General features: G+C 44.4%; 1 protein-coding gene across 2 annotated transcripts in view; it reads right to left on the bottom strand.

Annotated features, from left to right (window-relative positions):
• Positions 1-23,913, bottom strand: part of AHCTF1 (AT-hook containing transcription factor 1) — a 564,884-nt gene that overhangs the window by 51,653 nt on the left and 489,318 nt on the right. For both annotated transcript variants that reach the window (XM_029593945.1, XM_029593946.1), the window contains exon 33: positions 11,610-13,428. In XM_029593945.1, coding sequence (XP_029449805.1) covers positions 11,610-13,428 — 1,819 coding nt within the window. The remainder of the gene's footprint in view (positions 1-11,609; positions 13,429-23,913) is intronic.

Raw genomic sequence — 23,913 nt, 5'->3', positions numbered from 1 at the left:
GGCCTCCTAATTCCAGTACCATTGGTCAGACTGTGAATCTGAAGGAAAGCTGAGAAAATGAAGACCAAAGAGCATGCTAAGGAAATTAAATGGAAAAATTACTTACCTGATAATTTAGTTTTCCTTAGTGTAGACAGATGGACTCAGGACCAGTGGGTATTATGCTCTTCTGCCAGTAGATGGGAGACTGAGTCAGATTTCAAAGCTGACGTCACTCTAGATATACCCGTGCAGTAACCTCAGCTCTTCAGTATTCTCTTTGAAAAGCCATTGTGGATATATCTTTGCTTAAATAACTTGATTAAAACTTGAACTGGTTCAACTAATTTCCAAAACTGGAGAAGTCAGTGCACTCAACCAATTAACGCCGACACCGGACAAACTGTGGGTGTCGAAGTAGGGGTAGGCCGTGGCTTACCCGTATTTGCTTAGTCTTGAGGTTTGCTATCCGAGGTTCTCCTTTTCTGGGGCAGCTGTGGGCAGGATGCTGAGTCCATCTGTCTACACTAAGGAAAACAAAATTATCAGGTAAGTAATTTCTCCACTTCCTAGCATGTAGCTAGATGGACTCAAGACCAGTGGGATGTACAAAAGCTACTCCCGGCAGGGCGGGAGGCTGCCCATGGCCCACTTAGTACTGCCCTTGCGAAGGCTGCATCTTCTCGGGCTTGAACATCCAGGCAGTAAAACCTGGAGGTGTGTATGGAGGACCAAGTTGCCGCCCGACAGATTTCGGCAGGCGACAGTAACTTGGTTTCTGCCCAAGAAACTGCCTGTGCCCTCGTAGAATGAGCTTTAACTTGTAGTGGTAAGGGCTTCCCTGCCTCTATGTAGGCTGCCTTGATTACTTCCTTGATCCAGTGGGCTATGGTCACCCGCGAAGCCGCTTCTCCTTGTTTCTTCCCGCTGTGAAGAACGAACAAGCGGTCCATTTTGCGTACCGGTTCCAATCTTTCCAGGTACCGCACTAGGAGTCTGCAGATATTGAGATGGCGAAGAAGGTGTGAGTCTTCAGAGTCCTTATGTTCGTCCGGAGATGGTTTGGTTCAAGTGAAACTCGGAAACCACTTTCGGTAGGAAGGAGGGGACAGTGTGCAGTTGTATGGTTCCAGGCGAGAACCCAAGGAACGGTTTCCAACAGGATAGTGCCTGTAGTTCGGAGATGCGACGAGCTGAACATATTGCCACCAGGAATACAGTCAATGTTAAGAGGTGTAGTGACAGCCTGCGTGTTGGTCAGAAGGAATCCCCAGCTAGGAAGTCTAATACTAGATTGAGATTCCAGAGGCACCAGCCACTTTAGGGGTGGTTGGAGTTGTTTAATCCCTTTTCAGGAAGCGGGACAGATCCAGATGGGTTGATAGCTGGTTACCGTCCACTTCGGCTCTGAAGCAGGCTAGTGTGGCTACTTGGACCTTGAGGGTGTTGAGTGACAACTCCTTCATACCGTTCTGTAGGAACTCCAGAATCATGGGAATCTTGGCTGTCCGAGGGAGTATCCCGCGGTCCTCACACCAGGCTTCGAATACTCTCCAGATCTGTATGTATGACAGGGATGTGGAGAACTTGCACGCTCGGAGCAGGTGTCAATCACGGCCTTTGAGTAACCGCGCTTCTTCAGGCGAGTCCTCTCAAGGCAGAATCGAGACTAATCTTTGTGGAGAATCAGGCCCTCCCGGAGAAGGTCCCTGTGTGGAGGTAGGCACAGAGGGTTCCCCGCAAGGAGTCTTTGCATGTCTGCGTACCATGGTCGTCTTGGCCAATCCGGGGCCACTAGTAGAATTAGTCCTGTGATGTTCTATCTTGCGGATGACCTTGCCCAGTAGTGGCCTTGGGGGGAAGGCGTACAGTAAGTCTTCCTCTGGCCAAGTCTGGACGAGAGCGTTGATTCCTTGGGAGTGTGGCTCTCGTCTGCGGCTGATGAACCTGGGGACTTGGGCACTGAGACGGGTGGCCAGTAGATCCATGGCTGGAAGCCCCAGCGATTTACTATCAGTTGGAAGGCTGTGGTTGACAAGTCCATTCTCCCGGGTCCAGGCTCTCTCTGCTGAGGAAGTCTGCTGAGACGTTGTCTTTTCCTGTGATGTGGGAGGCTGAGATCCCTTGTAGGTTTATTTCCACCCATGACATGAGAGGGTCTATCTCCAGAGACACCTGCTGGCTCCTGGTTCCTCCCTGGTGGTTTATTTATTTTAAACTTTTTCTATACCGTCGTTAAGGTGGGCACCGTCACAACGGTTTACAGTAAGGCACAAAAGAAATGCTATTAACCTCTATCAGTTTACACAGGTGCCATAAAGTTCGGTAACATAGTTTTAATCAATGTTAGTTGTTAAATGAGAGTGAATGCTATCATGTCCAGTTTGATTCTATAGCAGTTTTGAGTCAAGGACTCATTCTATAAGTAACTTATCCTTTACTGATGAATTCTATTCAAAACAAATACATACACCCTTAGTGATTTCTGTTTGCGTTTATGTAAGCAACCGTTGTCGCGTTGTCCGACATTACTCAAATTGCTTTGCCTCAGTCTGTGGCTGAATCGCAGGCACGCTAGTCTGACTGCTCAAGCTTCCAGGCGGTTTATGTTCCATTCCGCCTCTTCCTTGTTCGAATGCCCTGGGCTGTCAGTTCCTGACAGTGGGCTCCCCACCCTCGCAGGCTCGCATCCGTGGTGAGCAAGGTCCAGTTGGGTGGGGATAGGCTTACTCCTCTGCTTAGGTGGTCTTCCTGTAGCCAACACTGGAGCTGAGAACGTACCTCTGCTGGTAGTTAGAGGCGAATTGAGTAGTCCTGGGACAGTGGGTTCCATTGTGACATTAAGGAGCACTGGAGCGGTTGCATATGGGCCCTTGCCCACAGGACGACCTCCAGGGTTGATGCCATGAGGCTGAGGACTTGAAGATAGTCCCATACCTTGGGGCATGCATTGGTCACCAATCGTCGTAATTGTTCCATCAGTTTCTTTCTCCTCGGAGGAGGGAGGAAGACTTTGTTCTGTCTGGTGTCGAAACAGGCCCCCAGGTACTCTAGCGATTGAGGGCTGCAGACTGCTCTTGCCCGTGTTCACGACCCGAGTTCCTGCAGTAGGCTCGACTCTGCTGGTCACCTGCCGGCTCTCTTCTGAAGACTTTGCCCTGATCAGCCAGTCATCCAGATAAGGATGCATCAGGATCCCTTCCTTCCTCAGTGTTGCCGCCACGACCTCCATGATTTTGGAGAAGGTTCTGGGTGCAGTCGCTAGGCCGAAGGGTAGTGCTCGGAACTGGTAATGTTGACCCAGTATCGCAAAGTGCAGGAAGCGCTGGTGATCCTGATGGACTGGGATGTGAAGGTAGGCTTCGGAAAGGTCCAGAGAGGTTAGGAACTCTCCTGGTTGTACTGCCATTATTACGGAGCGAAGAGTTTCCATGTGGAAGTGTAGTACCCACAGATGATGGTTGATGTTCTTGAGATCCAGGATGGGCTGTAATGATCCTTCCTTCTTGGGAATGATAAAATAGATGGAATAGCACCCCTATTTTGTTGGGGTGTGGGAACCGGAGTTATTGCCTTCAGACTGAGTAGTCTTGTTAGAGTTTTTTTCTACTGCCAGTCTCTTGGTGGGGGAGTGGCAGGGTGACAAATTTGACGCGAAGGATGCTGCGGAACGCCAGAGAATAACCTTCTCGAATGATGTTTAGTACCCATTTGTCCGACGTTATCTCGACCCATCTTTGGTAGAAGAGGGCAAGTCGACCCCCTATCTCCTCTTCCTGTGGATGGGTTGGCCCATTCTCATTGTGGAGCATGGCTGGAGCCTACCCCCGGGCCTGCTCCCCTCTTGGTCTGTCGGTTCTGAAAGGGCTGAGACCTTCTGGAGGGAAGCGGTGCCTGGAACTGCGAGTTCCTGTAGGGTCTAAAGCGCTGTGATCCTCTGCCCTTGGTTCTTCTGGGGGAGGGACACAGATCTTTTACTCCTATCTTCCGGTAGCCGAGGCACTGGGGATTCACCCCATTTGCTGGCTAACTTCAATTCGCTTCCGAACAAGAGCGATCCTTTAAAGGGCAATCTTGTGAGATTCTCTTTAGATGTTGTGTCCGCAGACCAATTCCGTAGCCATAGTTAAGAACATAAGAACATAAGAAAATGCCATACTGGGTCAGACCAAGGGTCCATCAAGCCCAGCATCCTGTTTCCAACAGTGGCCAATCCAGGCCATAAGAACCTGGCAAGTACCCAAAAACTAAGCCTATTCCATGTAACCATTGCTAATGGCAGTGGCTATTCTCTAAGTGAACTTAATAGCAGGTAATGGACTTCTCCTCCAAGAACTTATCCAATCCTTTTTTAAACACAGCTATACTAACTGCACTAACCACATCCTCTGGCAACAAATTCCAGAGTTTAATTGTGCGTTGAGTAAAAAAGAACTTTCTCAGATTAGTTTTAAATGTGCCCCATGCTAACTTCATGGAGTGCCCCCCTAGTCTTTCTACTATCCGAAAGAGTAAATAACCGATTCACATCTACCCATTCTAGACCTCTATCATATCCCCCCTCAGTCGTCTCTTCTCCAAGCTGAAAAGTCCTAACCTCTTTAGTCTTTCCTCATAGGGGAGTTGTTCCATTCCCCTTATCATTTTGGTAGCCCTTCTCTGTACCTTCTCCATCGCAATTATATCTTTTTTGAGATGCGGCGACCAGAATTGTACACAGTATTCAAGGTGCGGTCTCACCATGGAGCGATACAGAGGCATTATGACATTTTCCGTTTTATTCACCATTCCCTTTCTAATAATTCCCAACATTCTGTTTGCTTTTTTGACTGCCGCAGCACACTGTACCGACGATTTCAGTGTGTTATCCACTATGACACCTAGATCTCTTTCTTGGGTTGTAGCACCTAATATGGAACCCAACATTGTGTAATTATAGCATGGGTTATTTTTCCCTATATGCATCACCTTGCACTTATCCACATTAAATTTCATCTGCCATTTGGATGCCCAATTTTCCAGTCTCACAAGGTCTTCCTGCAATTTATCACAATCTGCTTGTGATTTAACTACTCTGAACATGTCTTCTGGCTGCCACTACCGCGGCAACGCCCCTGGCTGAGGTGCGCACCAGGTCTGAACTTGCGTCCGTCAGGAAGGCTGCTGCAGGTTCCATTGTTCTCCGGTATACGTTCCGGAGTTATTTGCCTCTCTCTTTCTCTCTCGAGAGGAGCAAGCAGGAACGTGCCGCAGGAAGCAATCTGCAATGTCATTGCTGTTGCGTGGAAGGCCTGCTTAAGGATGGATTCCAATCTGTCCTGAGTATCCTTCAATGCAGCCCCTCCCTCAACAGGAATCGTTGTTCGCTTTGAGACAGCACGGACCAAAGTGTCCACTTTCGGGGAACGCAGACGTTACTTGATCGTTGGTTCTAGAGGGTATAGGGCTTCCAAGGCCCGACCCCCTTTGAAGCTGGCCTCCAGGACATCCCACTCCAGGTCAATCAGTTCCTGGATGGCTTCCATCATGGGGAAGTAGCATGAGGCCTTACGAAGGGACACCAAGATTGGGTTCTTCTTTGGTTCCGCCATAGGGTCCATGCCTGGAACACACAGTGTCTTCAGAGTCTGGGAAACAAGGCTGGTAATTCATCCTTGTGGAAAAAGCGAAGCATGGTTCAGTATGGTTCGATTCCTGGAGGGGTTTCTCCTTCTTCCAGGGAGTCACCCTCATCAACTGAGGTGTCTGTGTCCCTGTCAGAGAAGTTCTTGGTTAGGTGAGGCATGTCTCGAGGCATCCGAGCCAGGCGGATCTTGTGCTTCCGGCAGGGGTTGAGCCTGGGGTGCAGCCGGGGCTGATTGCGCCTGAACGAAAGCTTGCAGCCCTTGGAAAAATTCCAACCAGGAGAAGGTCCTTGGGTCCATGTTAATCCCAGGGGGAGTCTGAGTAGGGGCCCCAGAGGTGCCCTCCTGTGGGGAAGCCATCTCGGAGATGAATAGAACCGGGGAGTTATCGTCAGTAGTTCCGGAACCATCTCCCGACAGTAAGGGACTAGGCTTTGGTTCCCCCTGGGCTTCTTCGCAATGTTGACACAGACAAGACTCCAATTCAGGCTGCGCGGCTCTTATGTGGTATGCTGTGCAAATAGAGTGCCTTCTGGCCTTCTTGGACGCTGGTGCCATAGCTTCAATGTGTTTGCGCGCATGCAGTTGCAAACACGGCTGTGCGTGTAGTTATGCGCGTCGGGTGCGCTCAGTTGTGCATGCTGCTGTGCGCGCGTCTGTATTGGACACGCGCAAGTTAAGCGCATCGGCTGCCCTGCCTGTCCTGCACGTACCGTCGGTTGAGAAGGGAAGATGATGCAGATGACTCCCGCATGTAAGATGGCGCCCCCCCCCCCCCCCCCCCCCGGGGGTCTCCACGTGTGTGGACCCTTGCACCGGATCGGGGCCTAGCCCAACCAAGGCTGCTTAACCTGATCGGTGCTCCCTTTTAACCTCGCTGGAGAAGAATTTGGTATGGCAATCCGAGCTCTGGAGACTGGAGACCTGAATTTAAAGATTTTTTCTTACCTGGTCTCGGCGCTTACCGATCATGTGCCGGACGGTCTCCAGCTGCGGGGGGAGAGGGAATTACCTTCACCGCCGCACTCGTTTCTGCACCTGCTGCCTTTCAGCCATACTGGGGGCTAAGTCCATGCCGGAAACCGGCTACCGGACCAAGGCACACCTCTGAGGGATATCGGAGATCACCTCAGGAATTCTCGACTGTGGGAGGGACCCTTAGGTATCAACGCAGGAGAGCGGGCCTCGATCTTCTTTAAGGTAAATTTTGTTTCTTCTTTGCTGTAATTCTTAACACTATTCTAGTGTGTGGGATAGTGTCCGCATCTGCTAGGAGACGGAGAGATACTGAAGAGCTGAGCTTACTGCAGGGGTATATCTGGAGTGACGTCAGCTTTGAAATCTGACTCCGTCTCCCATCTGCTAGCAGAAGAGCACAATACCCACTGATCCTGAGTCCATCTGGCTACATGCTAGGAAAGATAAAGTTATAGACATGCACAAGATAGGAAAAGGCTACAAAATAATATCCAAGTACTTGGACATCCCACTGAGCACTGTTTGAGAACTTGTGAGGAAATGGAAGCTGCATCATACCACCAAGACACTGCCTAGATAAAACTCAGTGTCAGAGCAAGGAGACTTGTGAGGGAAACCATGGAGAGACCAACAATCACTTTGAAGGAGCTACAGAGTTCAATGCCTGAGACTGGAGAGGAGGTGCACCAGTCAACCATATAAAGAGCTCTAGATACAACTGACCTAACATGGGAGGGTAGCTAGAAAGAAGCCATTACTGGAGAAATACCATATCAAAGCAGGTTTGGAGATACCAGAAAGCATCACCAGCTAAAACGTGGTCAGATGAGACAAAAATGGAGCTTTTGGCCAAAATTCAAAATGCTGTATGTGACACAAACCTAACACTGCCCATTCCTTAGCAAACACCATGTCAACAGTAAAGTATGGGGGTGGCAGCATCATGTTGTGGGGCTGCTTTCTCTCAGTGGGGCTGGGCAGCTTGTTAAAATTGAAGGACGAGTGGATGATGCAACTTATAGGAAGATACTGCAAGAGAATAATAAAATGAGAAGCTTAGGAGTGAGTGCCGAGGTGGTGGCCTGGATTGCAAACTGGTTGACGGACAGAAGACAATGTGCGATGATAAATGGAACTTACTCTGAAGAGAGAGCGGTGTTAAGCGGAGTGCCGCAAGGATCAGTGTTGGGACCTGTCCTGTTCAGTATCTATGTGAGCGACATGGCAGACGGGATAGAAGGTAAGGTTTGTCTGTTTGCGGATGACACTAAGATCTGCAACAGAGTGGACACGCCGGAAGGAGTGGAGAGAATGAGACGGGATTTAAAGAAGCTAGAAGAGTGATTGAAGATATGGCAGCTGAGATTCAATGCCAAGAAGTGTAGAGTCATGCATATGGGGTGTGGAAATCCGGAAGAACTGTATTCGATGGGGGATGAAGGGCTGATATGCACGGAGCAAGAGAGAGACCTTGGGGTGATAGTGTCTAATGATCTGAAGACGGCGAAACAATGTGACAAGGCGATAGCTAAAGCCAGAAGAATGAGAGAGGAATATCGAGTAAGAAAAGGGAAGTGATGATCCCCTTGTACAGGTCCTTAGTGAGGCCTCACCTGGAGTACTGTGCTCAGTTCTGGAGACCGTATCTCCGAAGAGACAGAGACAAGATGGAGGCGGTCCAGAGAAGGGCGACCAAAAAGGTAGTCGTCATTGAATGACTTATGAGGAGAGATTGAAGAATCTAAATATGTACACCCTGGAGGAAAGGAGGAGCAGAGGTGATATGATACAGATTTTCAGATACTTGAAAGGTTTTAATGATCCAAAGATAACGACAAACCTTTTCCGTTGGAAAAGAATCAGCAGAACCAGGGGTCACGATTTAAAACTCCAGGGAGGAAGACTCAGAACCAATGTCAGGAAGTATTTCTTCACGGAGAGGGTGGTGGATGCCTGGAATGACCTTCCGGAGGAAGTGGCTAAGACCAAAACTGTAAAGGACTTCAAAGGGGCGTGGGATAAACACTGTGGATCCATAAAGTCTAGAGGATGTGAATGAAGAGTGGGTGGCTCACTGGAACGACGGCTACTACCTGGTGATAATACCCTTAATTCAATAAACATACACACGGTTAATGCGACTCCAACATTGCTCTAAGCTTCAGCAGCAATGAGGAAATGTGGAAAAAAGGATTTGCATTCACAAAAAGCAGGCAGTAGCTTGCTTGTTACGGCGGTTACTACCCCAAACCAAATAAGCCTGATACTTCACTTTCAATGCATATCCAGCATAGCTCTCTGCTTCAACGGCAGGGGAGAAAGTTTGACACTTCACGTATATCCAGCATAGCTCTCTGCTTCAACGGCAGGGGAGCAAGACTGATACTTCACTTTCAATGCATAGCCAGCATGGCTCTCTGCTTCAATGGCAGGAGGGAATGAAGAAAGGTGGATGGATCTATATTCAGGCAACAACCAACAAGGACTGAATTACATAGTCTGGATAAACAGATAAGCATGGGTGTAGCTTGGATATTGCGGTGCTTAATACCCCTAACTAATTAAGCTATTTCACTTAAATGCAGTTCCTACACTGCTCTCTATATTAATGGCGGGGGTGGAAGGGAAATAGAATAAAAAAGGTTACTAAGAGGCAAGAGAAACAGATAAGTATGTGAGAGAAAAAAAAAAGCAGAAAAGCTTGCTGGGCCGTTTGGTCTTCTGCAGTCATTTCTATGAGAACCTACTTCAATCCGCTAAAAAAACTAAAACTTGGGAAAAAGTTCATCTTTCAGCAGGACAATGATCCCAAGCACAAGGCCAAAGCAACACAGGCATGGTTGAACAAAAAGGTGAAGGTTCTACAATGGCCATGCCAAAGTCCAGACATCAATTCAATTGAGAATTTGTGGCACTACTTGAAGACTGTAGTCCATAAGCGTCATCCAGCGAACCTGAACAACCTGGAGCAAATCTACCAGAAAAAATGTTCAAAAATCACTCCCAAAACTGTGCAAAACTGGTAGAAACTTACCTCAACAGACTTAAAGCGGTTACTGCAGCAAAAGGTGGTTCTACCAAGTACTGGTCTGAAGGGGTTGAATACTTATGCAAGCAGCATTTTTCAGTTTTTAATTTTATTTTATAAACAGTGCAGAGAAATAAGAATTGTGACTTTGAAAATACTGGTTTGCAAAAAACATACTATTGGAACAATCTGTGTGTCATTTGTAATGCATACAAATCTGTTAACTTTTTTAGGGAATAGAATACTTTTACAAGCCACTATATATTTGTATACAATGGAGGCAGTGTGCACAAATCTAGGTCAGAGCAGTTTGTGATTCTTGAGGACTGGAGGTGGCCAACACTGCTGTCAAGTACGGTACTTGAATTCTCTATGGGTGAAATGTGTCATTCATAGATTATGAATGAACTAGCCCCTACATTCATCAAAATGCGTTAACGCATTGATAAAGCCTGCATTAAGAAAAAGGGGTGTATTTAGGGAAATTTTAGAATTACCGCACCACATGGTAACTTACTGCTTTGCATCTGTAGTACTGCGTGGTGCGGTAAACTTATTGCAACCTGCGATAATTCCTATTTTCGCATCTTGCGCTGAGAGAGAGAGAGAGAAAGCGCACGCCTATCTACAAGGCCCTCATAGTAGTAAAGTATTTATATCTTTATAGGAGGGCCATCTAATAGGTCGAGGTAAGGTGTTGGTGATGGTTTAGGGGCCAGTTTCTCATGAGGAGTGCGATGTATGAACAGCACAGTACACCTTACAAAGTACAGTCTTACAAAGATGAAATTTCTACTGTTTCCTCACCCTAGCTTGAATGTACCCTGTTATGGAGTCCATCAAGCTAGGGTGAGGTAACATAGTACAAAATGTCATCTTTCTGATACTTTCCTCACTCCAAATGACGTCAAATCTTCACTAAGGTGTACTGTGCTGTTCATACGTCGCACTCCTCATGAGAAACTGGCCCCTACACCCTAAACCACCACCACCTCACCTCGACCTATTAGATGGCCCTCCTATAGATATAAATAGTTGCATACTGTGATACCCTCTCCAGAGGCGCTCTCTCTCTTCTCCACTCCCCAGCCCAGAAATGGCCAAAATGCAATTAAAAAAATGTATCGAAAATTGCGTTATGGCTATTTCGGACATATTGCACAGCCTAACACCAGGAAAAGAGGTGTAGTTATTTCCGGTGTTAAAACTATACGATAGCATGTGTCATGCTATCGCACGATGCGATATTGCCCCTTATTTTCCTAAATCCTGCCCCTCCCCAAAATTTGCATTCATGCTGTGCATTATCGTTATCGCATGTATTATGGTGTTAACGTGTTATCGCGTGTGTTAAAGCCCTTACACATTTTGATGAATGACCCTATAGGTTTGATAGGTAACAATATATAAGGAATATATATCTGTAGACCAAGGGATTATAATGTGAAATTCCAAGGGGGTAGACTCAGGAATGTCATCAGGAAATATTTCTTCACAGAAAGGATGGTGGATGCATGGAATGCCGTCCCAGAAGAGGTGGTGAAGACAAGAATAGTAAAGGATTTCAAAAGGGCATGGGATAAACAGAGGATCCCTAATGGCTAGAGGATCGAAAAGAAAAAAGGGGTAACTTTGGCTAAATTTATATGTAATATTTCAGAATGGGGGTAGCCGTGTGTGTGTGTAACCTCACAGTATAGCAGTTGCTACCTTCAACAGAAAGCACAGGGTTTGGGGTAACTGCACGGCGTGGAAGTTATTACCCAAGTAACTAGATGGACCATCATATACTATGTTACTATTTACCAAGATCTGCACTTATAAACTACACTTATGCCATGATGAATTATTGCCCCTCAGTTACCACAGGCATCTCTCCCTGCTTGCTGTTCGAATATATCCAACTAAAATCATCTAGACCAGCAAATAGTGTGCATACAATCGATGGGTATTACTAAAAACCATACCTCAAAGACATCTATATTTGTTCCCCAATATACCTTTTGACTTCTTTTTAAGTCTTGTAGAAGGAGGAGAAAAAACAAATGACTTGTCTGAAGTGTCTTGAAATACACTGCTTGATCTCGTCCTTGTGATACGGAAATTTGTTAAAGATTCCCTTTTTTCATCATGTAAGACATTATCAGTACTGTGTAGTCTGTCTTTGCTCTCTGGTGATTTATGTAAACTTCTCTCTTCTGTGCTCTCTTCTGTTACTGAAGGTAGTGTGCTTTTCCTATTTTGACTCTTATTCATTTTGGTCAGCCTCCTTCTAGACGTTCTGGTGATGGCAAGTTCTTCTAATGGCTGTTCCACTGTTTCATCCACAATAGGTTTTACATTCTCAACAATATTCGTTTTACTGACATTTAGCCTTTTGGATCTTCTCTGAGGAGTATGGACCATGTGTTCCTGCACTGCTGTACTACCTGTAACTTCTGACTGATTTAATGTCCCTCTCCGAGAATGCCTCCTCTGAGAGGTAGGCAACTCATGTTGTTCTTGAAGTAATAGCTTGGATGATTCAAGCTCTGTTTGCTTTAAGAATTCCATTGCACTACTCCTTCCCCTTCTAGGGGTTACAGGCATTTGCTGTTTCTCCAGATTAGAGCTGACACTTTCATTAAGCTCAAATGTCACATCTTTCGATTTTCTGGCATTTCTGCTGGGAGAACTGGGTATTTGTACCTTTTCAGCAACAAGCCGATTACTTTCTTGAACCTCTAAAAGATTTTTCATTTCCCTTACAGCTCTTCTGGGAGTAGCAGGTGGCTTTATTTCTTGCTTCTCAGCTACAGGTAATTCTTTAGGAAGCACCGATACAGTCTCTGTCTCCTTTGCGCCCTTCTTTGAAGCAGTCACTATTTGCTTTCTCTCTTCAGCAGAAAGAGCTTTTTCTAGTGCTTCTGAAATATTCTCTCTAGTTTTTCTTGAGCCTCTCTTAGCAGAGATGATGATCTGAGGTGCAGGATGATCCCTAGCCATTTCTTCAGACAGATGAGAACTTTCCTGTAGCTCTCCCATCATTCCTTTTATTCTCCTGGCACTCCTCCTCGGAGTAGAAGGTTCTACAGGCTCTTGTTTATTTTCTTTTGATGATTGTTTTTGAATATCTGTGGCATGAACTTCCTTATTTTTAGTACTTCTCTCTCCCAGATTCCGTACAGAGTTTAACCTTTCATTCATATGGCTGTCAATTATATCATCTGCATTTGATTCTTTAGCTATTTTTAAAGGTGTTTTCATTGATCTGTGTGAACTCCTTATGTTTCTGCTTCTGAGATGAATCCTTTCATTAATAGATTGCTCCACCACTTCCATTGTGAAATCTTTACTTCTTGTATCTTTGATTACATCTAATAAATTTTCTGCAATAGCAACCTTAATTGGTTCAGGCACATATGGCAATGCCTCAACAATATTTTTAGGCTCTTGAGCATTAGTTATAAATGACATTGGACTTTTAATATATTCCTGATTCTCAATATTTTCTACATAATTTGCATGTTCTTCTATTACTGTATTTGTTACTTCAGTAGGAATATGTATTGCTGGGGTTGCTTCTTGTTCTGTTTCCCCTTCTTCCCCTTCAACTACTAACATAAAGTTGTTTTGAGCCACCAAATGGCCCTCGTCCACATCAGTCATTTCACATTCAAGAGTATCTTTGGCTTCAGTTAAATCACATGTGAAATGCTGCTCAATGCTTTCAAAATTATGCTGAAGTTTAAGGGTCTCTGAGGGATGTGACTCCTTGAACAAAGCTGTCCCAGGCTCCTCTTCTGCCAGATGCACTTCAAGCTCATTATCGTCAATCACCTAAAATAAAATTACAAAAAGATTTGTACATATTAACTCAAACTTTTTGTTCATTATCAAAATCTTTGTGTGTAAGGCACTATCAGGACGATTCAGTAAAGTCCGCGGGACAGCAGACGAATGCCCGCTCTCCCGGCGCGCGCACAGGCCACTCGCCTGTGCGCGCTATTCTGTATTTAAATTAGGTGGTGCAGTAGAAACGGGCAAAAGGAGGCACTAGGGACACTAGCGCGTCCCTAGCGCCTCCTTTTGACCCGGAGCGGCAGCTGTCAGCGGGTTTGACAGCAGACGCTCAATTTTGCCGGCATCGGTTCTCGAGCCTGCTGACAGCCACGGGCTCGGAAACCGGCAAAATTGAGCGTCCGGTTTTCGGCTCGACAGCCGCCAGCCCATTTTAAATTGTTTTTTCTTTTTTTTACTCTTCGGGACCTCCGACTTAATATTGCCATGATATTAAGTCGGAGGGTGCACAGAAAAGCAGTTTTTACTGCTTTTCTGTGCACTTTCCCAGTGCCGGCAGAAACTAGCGCCTACCTCTGGGTAGGCGCTAATTTCTTAAAGTAAAACGTGCGGCTTGGCTGCACATTTTACTTTCTGTATCGCGCGGGCATACTTAATAGGGCCATCAACATGCATTTGCATGTTGAGGGTGCTATTAGGTGCCGCGGGTTAGACGCGCGGTTTCCGCCCCTTACTGAATAAGGGGTAAGGGAAAACGTGCGTCCAAGGGCAGGTTAACAGTGTGCTCCATCGGAGTGCACTGTACTGTATCGGCCTGAATGTGATTTCTTATGAGGAAGAATAAATTAATTGGAACATACAGATCATGTTATAGGGAAAAATTATTATACCGAGATTTCATAGCACTTTAGTTTTTATGGCATGATTTTAGTTAAAGGAGAGAAGCATCTGGCTCTAAACATTAATATAAATTAACATCTATGGCACACCAAAAGTACTAATTTACAAATATTTTTTTCAGAACCAGTCTGAGTACAAACACTTCTTGCACTAGGAAGATAACTTGTCTATCTTAACCATGTTCTTCTGTGAAATGTGAACAGAATTTCCTTTGGTTTATTTAGATTTATTTAATATGGAGTTACTCCACCATCAAAAAATGTAGTTCACTAGGAGTGACCTGTTGGTTACGGCATTGGGCTGAGAACCAGTGAAATTAGGGTTCAAATTCTACTTCCCCTAAAGATGCTCTTTATAACTTTGCACAAGACATCTCCCATAGCTTCAGGTACCCATTTAGACTGTAAGCTCTTTGGAGCTGGGACTTATTGTACTTGAATACTAATAATGCTGTAAGATGACCTGAGTGTTATTTGGAAAAGAAGGCTAAAAGTCCAAAGGTAATTACCACCTCCAAACACCTAAAAAATGTACATCTACATTACTCAACACAAGATTCATCAATGGTGCTGCTACAAAACAAATTAATAAAATATTTATAACAGTTCCAAATCAATTTTGGGATGTTTGGTGAACGAATTTTTTGGCATTTGAAAATCTCAACAAGGAAATGTTAATTTACTTTTTATTCAAAGAGTTTGTATTTAACAATTACAAGTGTAATAAACAGAACCTACTACACAAAACTCTGAATTTAACCCTCAAATACTCCCCCAACCACCCTCCCTCCTCTTCAGTTCATTAGTAAATTGCTCACTTATTGCGCCTGTCCAGTAAAATCTATTATAAGAAGATATGAATTAAAACAGTATTAAAATGTTAAAATAATTTGGGATCACGATTTAAATTACAGGCAGACAAAGATGTGTAAAAGCAGGGGAAAAAGTATAAAAAAGTCTTCCCAGTCAACTTGCCTGCATAATTCTGAAACAGGATATCATTTGCTTAAAGGTTTAATATCCTGTCATTTATGATAGAGAAAAACAATTCTCATAAAAACTGTGCCTAAAACACTATGGACCCTTTGCTGAATTCTCAAATTTAACACTTTCTACAAAAGATTTTGCTTGCACAATTTTGTGTGGATTTTTTTCATTTCCATGAGTTGTAGAAAATTAAATCACTGGGAAAAAGAATTACCATTTAAAAACTATGCGAGCAAATGGACTTAACAGGATTTAACTTTTCTTTGGGATCCAAATATATTCCAAATCTGCAGGCAGATTATGTTCTCCCTTTTCATTACTGATTTTAAATTTCACTCCAAAATGAAAAGAAAACATTCAAAGTTTTCAAAAAAAGCTTTTATTCTACCAACAAAGAAGTTGCTGCATCATACTGACACAACCCAAGTATGAATACAGCATGAAAGACTGAAAAGTGACCTTATCTGGAGACACTAGAGAGCAGCCAAGGATAATGGCTGCTTGAACTTTCCAAACTATTATTTTATAGAGTTTAAATCTATGAATTTGCAGATCTGAGTCCAACTCTCATGAAGATATGCAGAGGACATATATGTGCTTCTTAAGAGAGTAGGCCTTTTCTTAATGCCCTGAGGTGAGTAAATAATTCACAGAATGTCCTAGGATCAGTGCTTTATTCCTAACAAGGTCACATTCAATGTATTTAGAGGCCTGCATAGAGTGGGTGGCAGCAGATATTTTCTATCACACCTAGTAAAATGAATCTTGGCTAATGCAACAGGTTGAACAGCATTTTCAATTTCAATTCCCTATAGTACCCAAATGTAATTCTCCTTGAGCTACCATGAAAAGGAGTAAGTTAAATAAATACAAATAAATGAGAAATTACTACTTGCCTGAATTTCCTTTTCTTTAGTATAGACAGGTGGATCATGCACCTCTACCAGCAGATGGAGACAGAGCAAAGCTGACATCACAGTATATAATACCCCTACCAGTATTCTCTGCAAAAGCCAACCGTGGACAGACTAATAAAACTTGTCTGAGCTCAGTCATCAGGAAACACTGAGCTCAGACAAAGAATGTATTAACACTAGTCTTGGGACTAGATTAACACTTACCAGTAACCCTGGAAACACGCAGCCATACAGGAAGACAATAGCACAACCTGCCGGCAGCCAAGGGCAAGAAGATGGATCCAGCTGTCTATACTAAAGAAAAGAAAATTATCAGGTGAGTAGTAATTTCTCATTTCTTAGCATTTAGACAGGTGGATCCAGAACAAGTGGGATGTATCCAAGTTACTCCCGAACAGGGCAGCAGGCTGCCCGTGGTCCAGTCAAAACCATGTGTGCAAAGGCTGTGGCCTCCCGGGCCGGCACATTTATTTATTTATTTAATTCTTTTTATATACCGACCTTCATGACAGGTGTCATATCAAATCGGTTTACATGTAACAAAGGGGTAAACATTCTTATCAACCATTTAACAGTAAAATAATCAGAGGAGGTAATAAAGTTACATATAACAAGAACAAACACACATGCTTGCTCATTCACTCTCTCCCCCACCCCGGGAACTCGCGGCAGCAGCAGCCTCCTCCCAACGCTAACCTCTTCATTTTCAGCCCTCGCGGAGGCGGAGTCCCATCGGCCGCGGTTGAACCTCTTCATTTTCCTCCGAGCCGCGCTGCAGTCTTCTTTTCTTCGGGCCGATGCCGAGCGCACTAGCGTGGCCTCTTCTTGCCGCGCAAGCACCCGATACTCTCCACTTCCTCTTCAGGGCAGGGGGGGGGGGGGGCGCGCGTGTGTGTGTGTGAGAGAGATTGCATGTATGTGAATGATTGAGAGCCTGTACATGTGAAAGAGAGTATGTCTGTGATTGAGAGCCTGCCTGTGAGAGAGAGAGAGCATGAATGTAAGTTTACCATTGGGAACCTGTATGTGTAAGTTTGTGATTGAAAACCTGTTTGTGTGAAAGAGTATGTGTGTATGATTGAGATCCTTTGTGTGTGAGAGAAATCATGTGTATGTATGATTAAGAGCCTGTGTGTATAAGTAAGAGAGAGATCATGTGTGTCTGTGTGTGATTGAGAGCTGGTTTAGGTGATGGAGCATGTGAGTATGTGATTGAGAGCCTGTGTTTAAATGAGAGAGAGAGACCATGTGTGTCTGTGTGTGATTGAGAGCTGATTTAGGTGAGGGAGCATGTGAGTATGTGATTGAGAGCCTGTGTGTAAATGAGAGAAAGAGGACATGTTTATAAGCATGTGAATGAGTCTGTGTGTGAGAGAAAAAGACAGCATGTATTTGTGATTGAAAGCCTGTGTGTGTGTAAGCGTGAAAAGATAGACAGCATGTGTGTAAATGTGTAATTAAGAGCCTATATAAGTGAAAGAGAAAAAGCATGTGTATATGTGAGTGACTGAGAGCATGTGTATATAGGTGTGTAATAGAGAGCCAGTGTGAGAGAGAGCGCTGGTATGTGACTGAGAGAGGAGAAAGTTCCAAGCAAACCACCCCACCTCCTGCTAATTCAGAACAATCTCAGGACACCTGGATATCAAACATTCCCAGGTATGCAGAGCAAAAAAATTTTTGTATCCTTATTATTTTTCATTACTGGGTCTTTGTGTCTGCTATTTTGAAATATTTTGTTGGTATCTGGAAATGTTTTATATGAGTGTTTAATTATTGGATATTCCACTCATCAGCTGTTTCGAAATATGTTCTTTTTGTTAGTACAGTTTTACTGCTGATGATTTTATATTTCTTGATTTGTTTTATAAGGATGGGTGATGTTTCTTTTTTCCTTTGTTACACTGCATACAGAGACTCTGGCTTGTTGCAGTTTCCAATTCAGTTTTTTCTGCATGCTTCTTGTTATGCGTTTTGGTCTCTTTATTCTATGTTAGGTGAGGGACAGCACGTGATTCAGGTGAGGTTTTCTGCTGGCGTGTAGTTTCTGTGTAGGACTCTATAGCTGCCTGACTTGGTCCGTTTTCCTAATAGGAGATGTATTGGTGTCTTAAGGCCTGGTGTAATATTTTCAGAGACTTATTGTACTTTAAAAGTGTGATCTTACATAAAATGCACACATTTACTTGTATTTAGTTTTAAACATATTGTATGGCTCTCATGGAATCACATTTTAAAATATGTGGTGTTTATGGCTCTCTCAGCCAAAAAGGTTCCTGACCCCTGATTTAGTGTGTTTGTGCTTTTAATAGTCAGTAAGGCAGTGAATACACAAGTTAAGACTGTTTGTATTTTTAAATAGTCTGTCAATAAGGCAGCTAGTAAGCAGTAGGTAGTGTGTTTATTTTTAAAAGTCTGTAAGGCAATTAGTAAGCAGAACTGAGTGTTTGTATTTAAAAAAAAACACAAAACAAACACACAAAAAAACAAACAAACCACAAAAAGTAGTCAGAAGCTAGAAATAAGCTAGGAGCAGTGTATACCTACGTAAAAAGGTTGAAACGTTCAGTTCAGTTACTCACCTTGGAAAGGTGTTGAGGTAGTGTGATTTGGTTTGAATAGGTACCAACATTTGTTAATCAAGAGACCAGTGAGTCACTCTGGCTGACTAACTGAAGTTAGACTGTTTGTATTTCCCAACCCTCCCACCCCTCCCTAGCTCATCCTTTAATTTATAGGCAGGTGCCACTTTCACAAAAAAAACCAAAACACCCCAAAACAAAAACTTTGAGAGTTTGATCAGACCCCTGTAGGCCACTACCAGACATATAGCGAATTCACTAATACATTTAAAGGACGTTAGACACATTCCTACTCCCACAGCAACCTAAAACTTAACTAGGAACTGATCAAAACTGAGATGAAGGCAGCAGTCCAGCAGCAAGAGGGGGGGCTTCAAGGTCTTTTGCATCGAGTGTCACATGTATGATTTTTTACCCACCAGTGAGAAGTTGTACATGTGCATGCGATGCAAAGAGCTCCTGGCTCTCAGAGAACGAGTCCGATCTCTGGAGGCTAGAGTGGCAGACCTGGAGGAGCTGAGGCAGACAGAGAGGTATATAGATGAAACCTTCAGGGACATAGTAGTCAGGTCCCAACTTCAGACTGGCAGCCCTGGTGCTGCCTTGGAGGAAGGTGGTCTCATGATGGGAGAGCATCAACCAGGTGCAGCAGGAAAGGATCCTGTAGCAAGGACCTGCTCTCCAGGTGATGCACTGTCCTTTCGTAACGAGGATATCTCCCCAAGGCCTACTGCCCAGGAGGGAAGGGATAGGTCGGCTGTCATAGTTGGTGATTCGATTATTAGGAATGTAGACAGCTGGGAGGCTGGTGGGCGTGAGGATCACCTGGTAACATGTCTACCTGGTGCGAAGGTGACGGACCTCACGCGTCACCTAGATAGGATTTTAGACAGTGCTGGGGAGGAGCCGGCTGTCTTGGTACATGTGGGCACCAACATAGGAAAATGTGGGAGGGAGGTTCTGGAAGCCAAATTTAGGCTCTTAGGTAGAAAAATACAGAACCTCCAGGGTAGCATTCTCTGAAACGCTCCTTGTTCCACGCGAAGGTCACCAGAGGCAGGCAGAGCTCCGGAGTCTCAATGCATGGATGAGACGATGGTGCAAGGAAGAGGGATTCAGTTTTGTTAGGAACTGGGGAACCTTTTGGGGAAGGGGGAGTCTCTTCCGAAGGGATGGGCTTCATCTTAACCAGGGTGGAAACAGGCTGCTGGCGCTACAACCCAAGAAAGATCTAGGTGTCATAGCGGATAACACATTGAAATCGTCGGTTCAGTGTGCTGCGGCAGTCAAAAATGCAAACAGAATGTTGGGAATTATTAGAAAGGGAATGGTGAATAAAACGGAAAATGTCATAATGCCTCTGTATTGCTCCATGCTGAGACCGCACCTTGAATACTGTGTACAATTCTGGTCGCCGCAACTCAAAAAAGATATAATTGCGATGGAGAAGGTACAGAGAAGGGCTACCAAAATGATAAGGGGAATGGAACAGCTCCCCTATGAGGAAAGACTAAAGTGGTTAGGACGTTTCAGCTTGGAGAAGAGACGGCTGAGGGGGGATATGATAGAGATGTTTAAAATTTATTTTATTTATTTATTTAAAATTTTTATATACCGGCATTCATGTTGCAAACACATCATGCCGGTTTACATATAACAGGGGTGTACAGTGAACAATTCAATAACCTATTTGTGTAGAAGAAAGCAGTTACAAATAACAAGGTAAAAGAACTGGGAGGAGAGAAGAAAAGGGAGAGAATAACATTAGGTATAGGTATTTACATTAGTAATAACATTTTTACATGTGGAAGTGGTAGAATCTGGCTGAATAGAATTAATCGGTGTCCGGGAAAGCTTTTTTAAACAGCCAGGTCTTAAGTCTCTTCCTGAAGGTTGGGAGGCTGGGCTCCTGTCTAAGGTCCGGTGGGATGGAGTTCCATAGAAGGGGGCCGGCTGTTGAAAAGGCCCGATCTCTCAAGGTAATGTGTTTGGTAGTTCTGGCTGGGGGTACTTGAAGAGATCCTCTGAGTGTGTCTCTTGTTGGTCTGGAGGAGTTATAAATTTGGAATGGGAATTGTAAGTCGAGTGGGGTGTGTTGATGGATGGTTTTGTATATTATGGAAAGAGATTTGTAGAGGATTCTAAAGTGAACAGGCAACCAGTGGAGATCTTTTAGGATTGGAGATATATGGTCCCTCCTCCTGGAGTTTGTCAGTAATCTTGCCGCAGCGTTTTGTAACATCTGGAGGGGTCTAGTATAGGAGGAAGGTAGGCCCAGTAGGATAGAGTTACAGTAATCGATCTTAGAAAAAATGATAGCTTGTAGAATGGTTCTGAAGTCCTGAGTGTGGAAGAGTGGTCTAATTCTTTTCAGAACTTGGAGTTTGTGGAAACAGTCCTTGGTGGTTCTGTTGATGTAAGCTTTAAGGTTCATCCGGTTATCAATTAATACTCCTAGATCTCTCACCTGTGTAGTAGTTGGGATAGTTGGAGGATTAGAGATGGCATTGTTATCTGGGGAGATGAGAAGCAGTTCTGTTTTAGAGGAGTTTAAAACTAGGTTTAGGTTAGCCAGGAGATGTTTAATTTCGAAGAGACAGTTTTCCCAGTGAACCAATGTTTTTGTGTAAGATTCTTTAATGGGTATCACGATCTGGATGTCGTCGGCGTAGAGAAAATGTTTGAGGTTAAGGTTGGAGAGGAGTTGGCAGATAGGTAAAAGATAAATGTTAAAGAGTGTAGGTGACAGTGAGGAGCCCTGAGGGACTCCTATGGATGTGTCCATTCGTGAAGATTCTTTGTTCTGTATCTTAACCTTGAAGCCTCTGTTGGAGAGAAAAGATTTAAACCATGAGAGAGCGGTGCCTGAGATACCTATAGAAGCCAGAATGGAAGTGAGAATGGAATGATTGACCGTATCAAAGGCGGCTGATAGGTCCAGTAGAATTAAGAGGAAGGATTGGCCTTTGTCAAGGCCCATTAATATGAAGTCAGACATGGAGATGAGGAGGGATTCTGTGTTCAGTGATTTGCGAAATCCGTATTGTGATTGGAATAGGATTTTGTTTTCTTCTATGTATTCGGAGAGTTGAGTATTGACAACTTTTTCTAGAATCTTGGCTATGAATGGGAGACTGGCGATAGGACGGAAGTTGTTGGGGTCTTTAGGATCCAAGTTGGGTTTCTTGAGTAGAGGTTTGATGGAGGCCAATTTGAGGTCGTCTGGATATAGTCCTTGGGAGAGTGAGCAGTTTATGATGTCCGACAATGTTTTAGCGATGGAGTCAGGGATGGCCAGGAGCAGTTTGGTGGGGATAGTATCCAAAGGATGGGAGGAAGGTTTCATTCTTCTTATAAGAGTTTGTATCTCTAAGATAGAGATGGGTTCAAGTGTTTCCAGACCATTGTTGTTGGGGGATGATTGTTGAAGAGACTGGTAAAGAGCAGGGTCGGTGGGATTAGAAGGCAGATGAGTTAGAAGGCTGTTGACTTTGTTGTGAAAATGAAGAGCAAGTTCTTCAGCTTTGGGTTGTGCTAGGTCGTTGGGAATCTCCTGTGGGATGATTTGGGTGAGATTGGAGACATAGGCGAAGAGGGCTTTTGCGTCGAAGATTAAGTGGTGAATCTTGGATGCATAGTAGTCCCTTTTGGATTTAGAGGTAGTTGACTTGTATTGATGGAGGGTGGTTTTGTAGATGGATCGTGTATTGGTGCTTGGGGATTTGCGCCAGTCGCTCTCTTTCTGTCTTAGATTTTGTTTTAGCTTTCTTAGTTCTTCTGTGAACCATGGTTGTCTTTTGGAGGCGTTTGGGAGTGATTTTTTGGTTGCTAGCGGACATAGCTTGTCGGCTATGGAATCTGTGATGGCTTTCCAAGAGCGGAGAGCTGTGTTCGGGTTTGAGAGATCAATGGATGGAAGTTGAGAGGCTAGGTGTGAGCTGAGGTCTTCTGTAGAGCAGGATCTTCTGTATGGGAAAGATGGTGAGGGCCCTTTGGAGGTGGAGGGTTTATTCAATGAGAATGCGGTTGAGATAAGTGAGTGATCAGACCAAGGGACCTTCTTGCTTTTGAGGCGTGAAGAATGTTTGATGCCTGGGTTAATAAAGATAAGATCCAGCGTGTGGCCTGCTTTGTGTGTGGGTTTGGTAACTAATTGTTTGAAACCCAGGGCTGAGAGGGCTGAGAGAAAGGATTCACAGCTGGATGATGGGGTAGGGTTGTCCACATGCAGATTAAAATCTCCTAGGATAATTGCTGGAGCGTCCAGTTTGATGAGGGTTGTGATTTCCTCTACTAAGGGGGAGGGGTCTGTCTCAAGGAGGCCCGGAGGGGCGTAGACGAGTAGGATTTGTAGTTGTTCCGAGGTGAAGAGACCCATTTCTAGCTTAGAGTCTGAGTTGTATGGGTGCTGGATGAACCCGAGGTCTTTTTTTGATGCAAATAGGAGTCCTCCTCCTCTTTTTTTCAGTCGGGGGATGGAGAAGATGTCGTAGTTTGATGTGGGGAGTTGGTTTATAATTGCTGTGTCCGTGGGTTTGAGCCATGTTTCTGTTATAGCACATATATCTGGTTTGGTATCAAGGAGATAGTCGTTGAGGATTAGAGATTTCTTGGACAGAGATTGTGCATTGAATAGTGAAAGTGAGAATACAGTGAGGCCTAAGAGTTGGGTGATGGGTGTTATCAAAATTGGGGTGAATGATTTAAGGTTTCGGTGTAGCGCCTGTCGTTTGTGTTGTAGTATGAATGATCTGTTAGGTTTTCCTATTGCTGACAGGCTGTGTTGTAAAATAGGTATTGGGAAGGTGGGGAACATTTTAGCGTGTAGCGCTTGTGTTGTAGTGGTGCTGCGTTTGTGCTGTTGATGGACCGGGGGGAGAAGGCAGTCTTTGTGAGTCTTTTGCTTTAATGTAGAGTGCTGAGAGGTAGTTGTTTTGCTGTTGCTTGAGTGTTGTTTGCTCAGGATGGTTGCTTGCTGAATGCTTGACCTCATGAGAGGTCTAGAACGGATAGATGTGAATCGGTTATTTACTCTTTCGGATAGTAGAAAGACTAGGGGGCACTCCATGAAGTTAGCATGGGGCACATTTAAAACTAATCGGAGAAAGTTCTTTTTTACTCAATGCACAATTAAACTCT

This window comes from Rhinatrema bivittatum, chromosome 3, assembly GCF_901001135.1.
Source record: "Rhinatrema bivittatum chromosome 3, aRhiBiv1.1, whole genome shotgun sequence".
Taxonomy (NCBI): domain Eukaryota; kingdom Metazoa; phylum Chordata; class Amphibia; order Gymnophiona; family Rhinatrematidae; genus Rhinatrema; species Rhinatrema bivittatum.
This window is presented reverse-complemented; position numbering and strand designations above follow the sequence as displayed.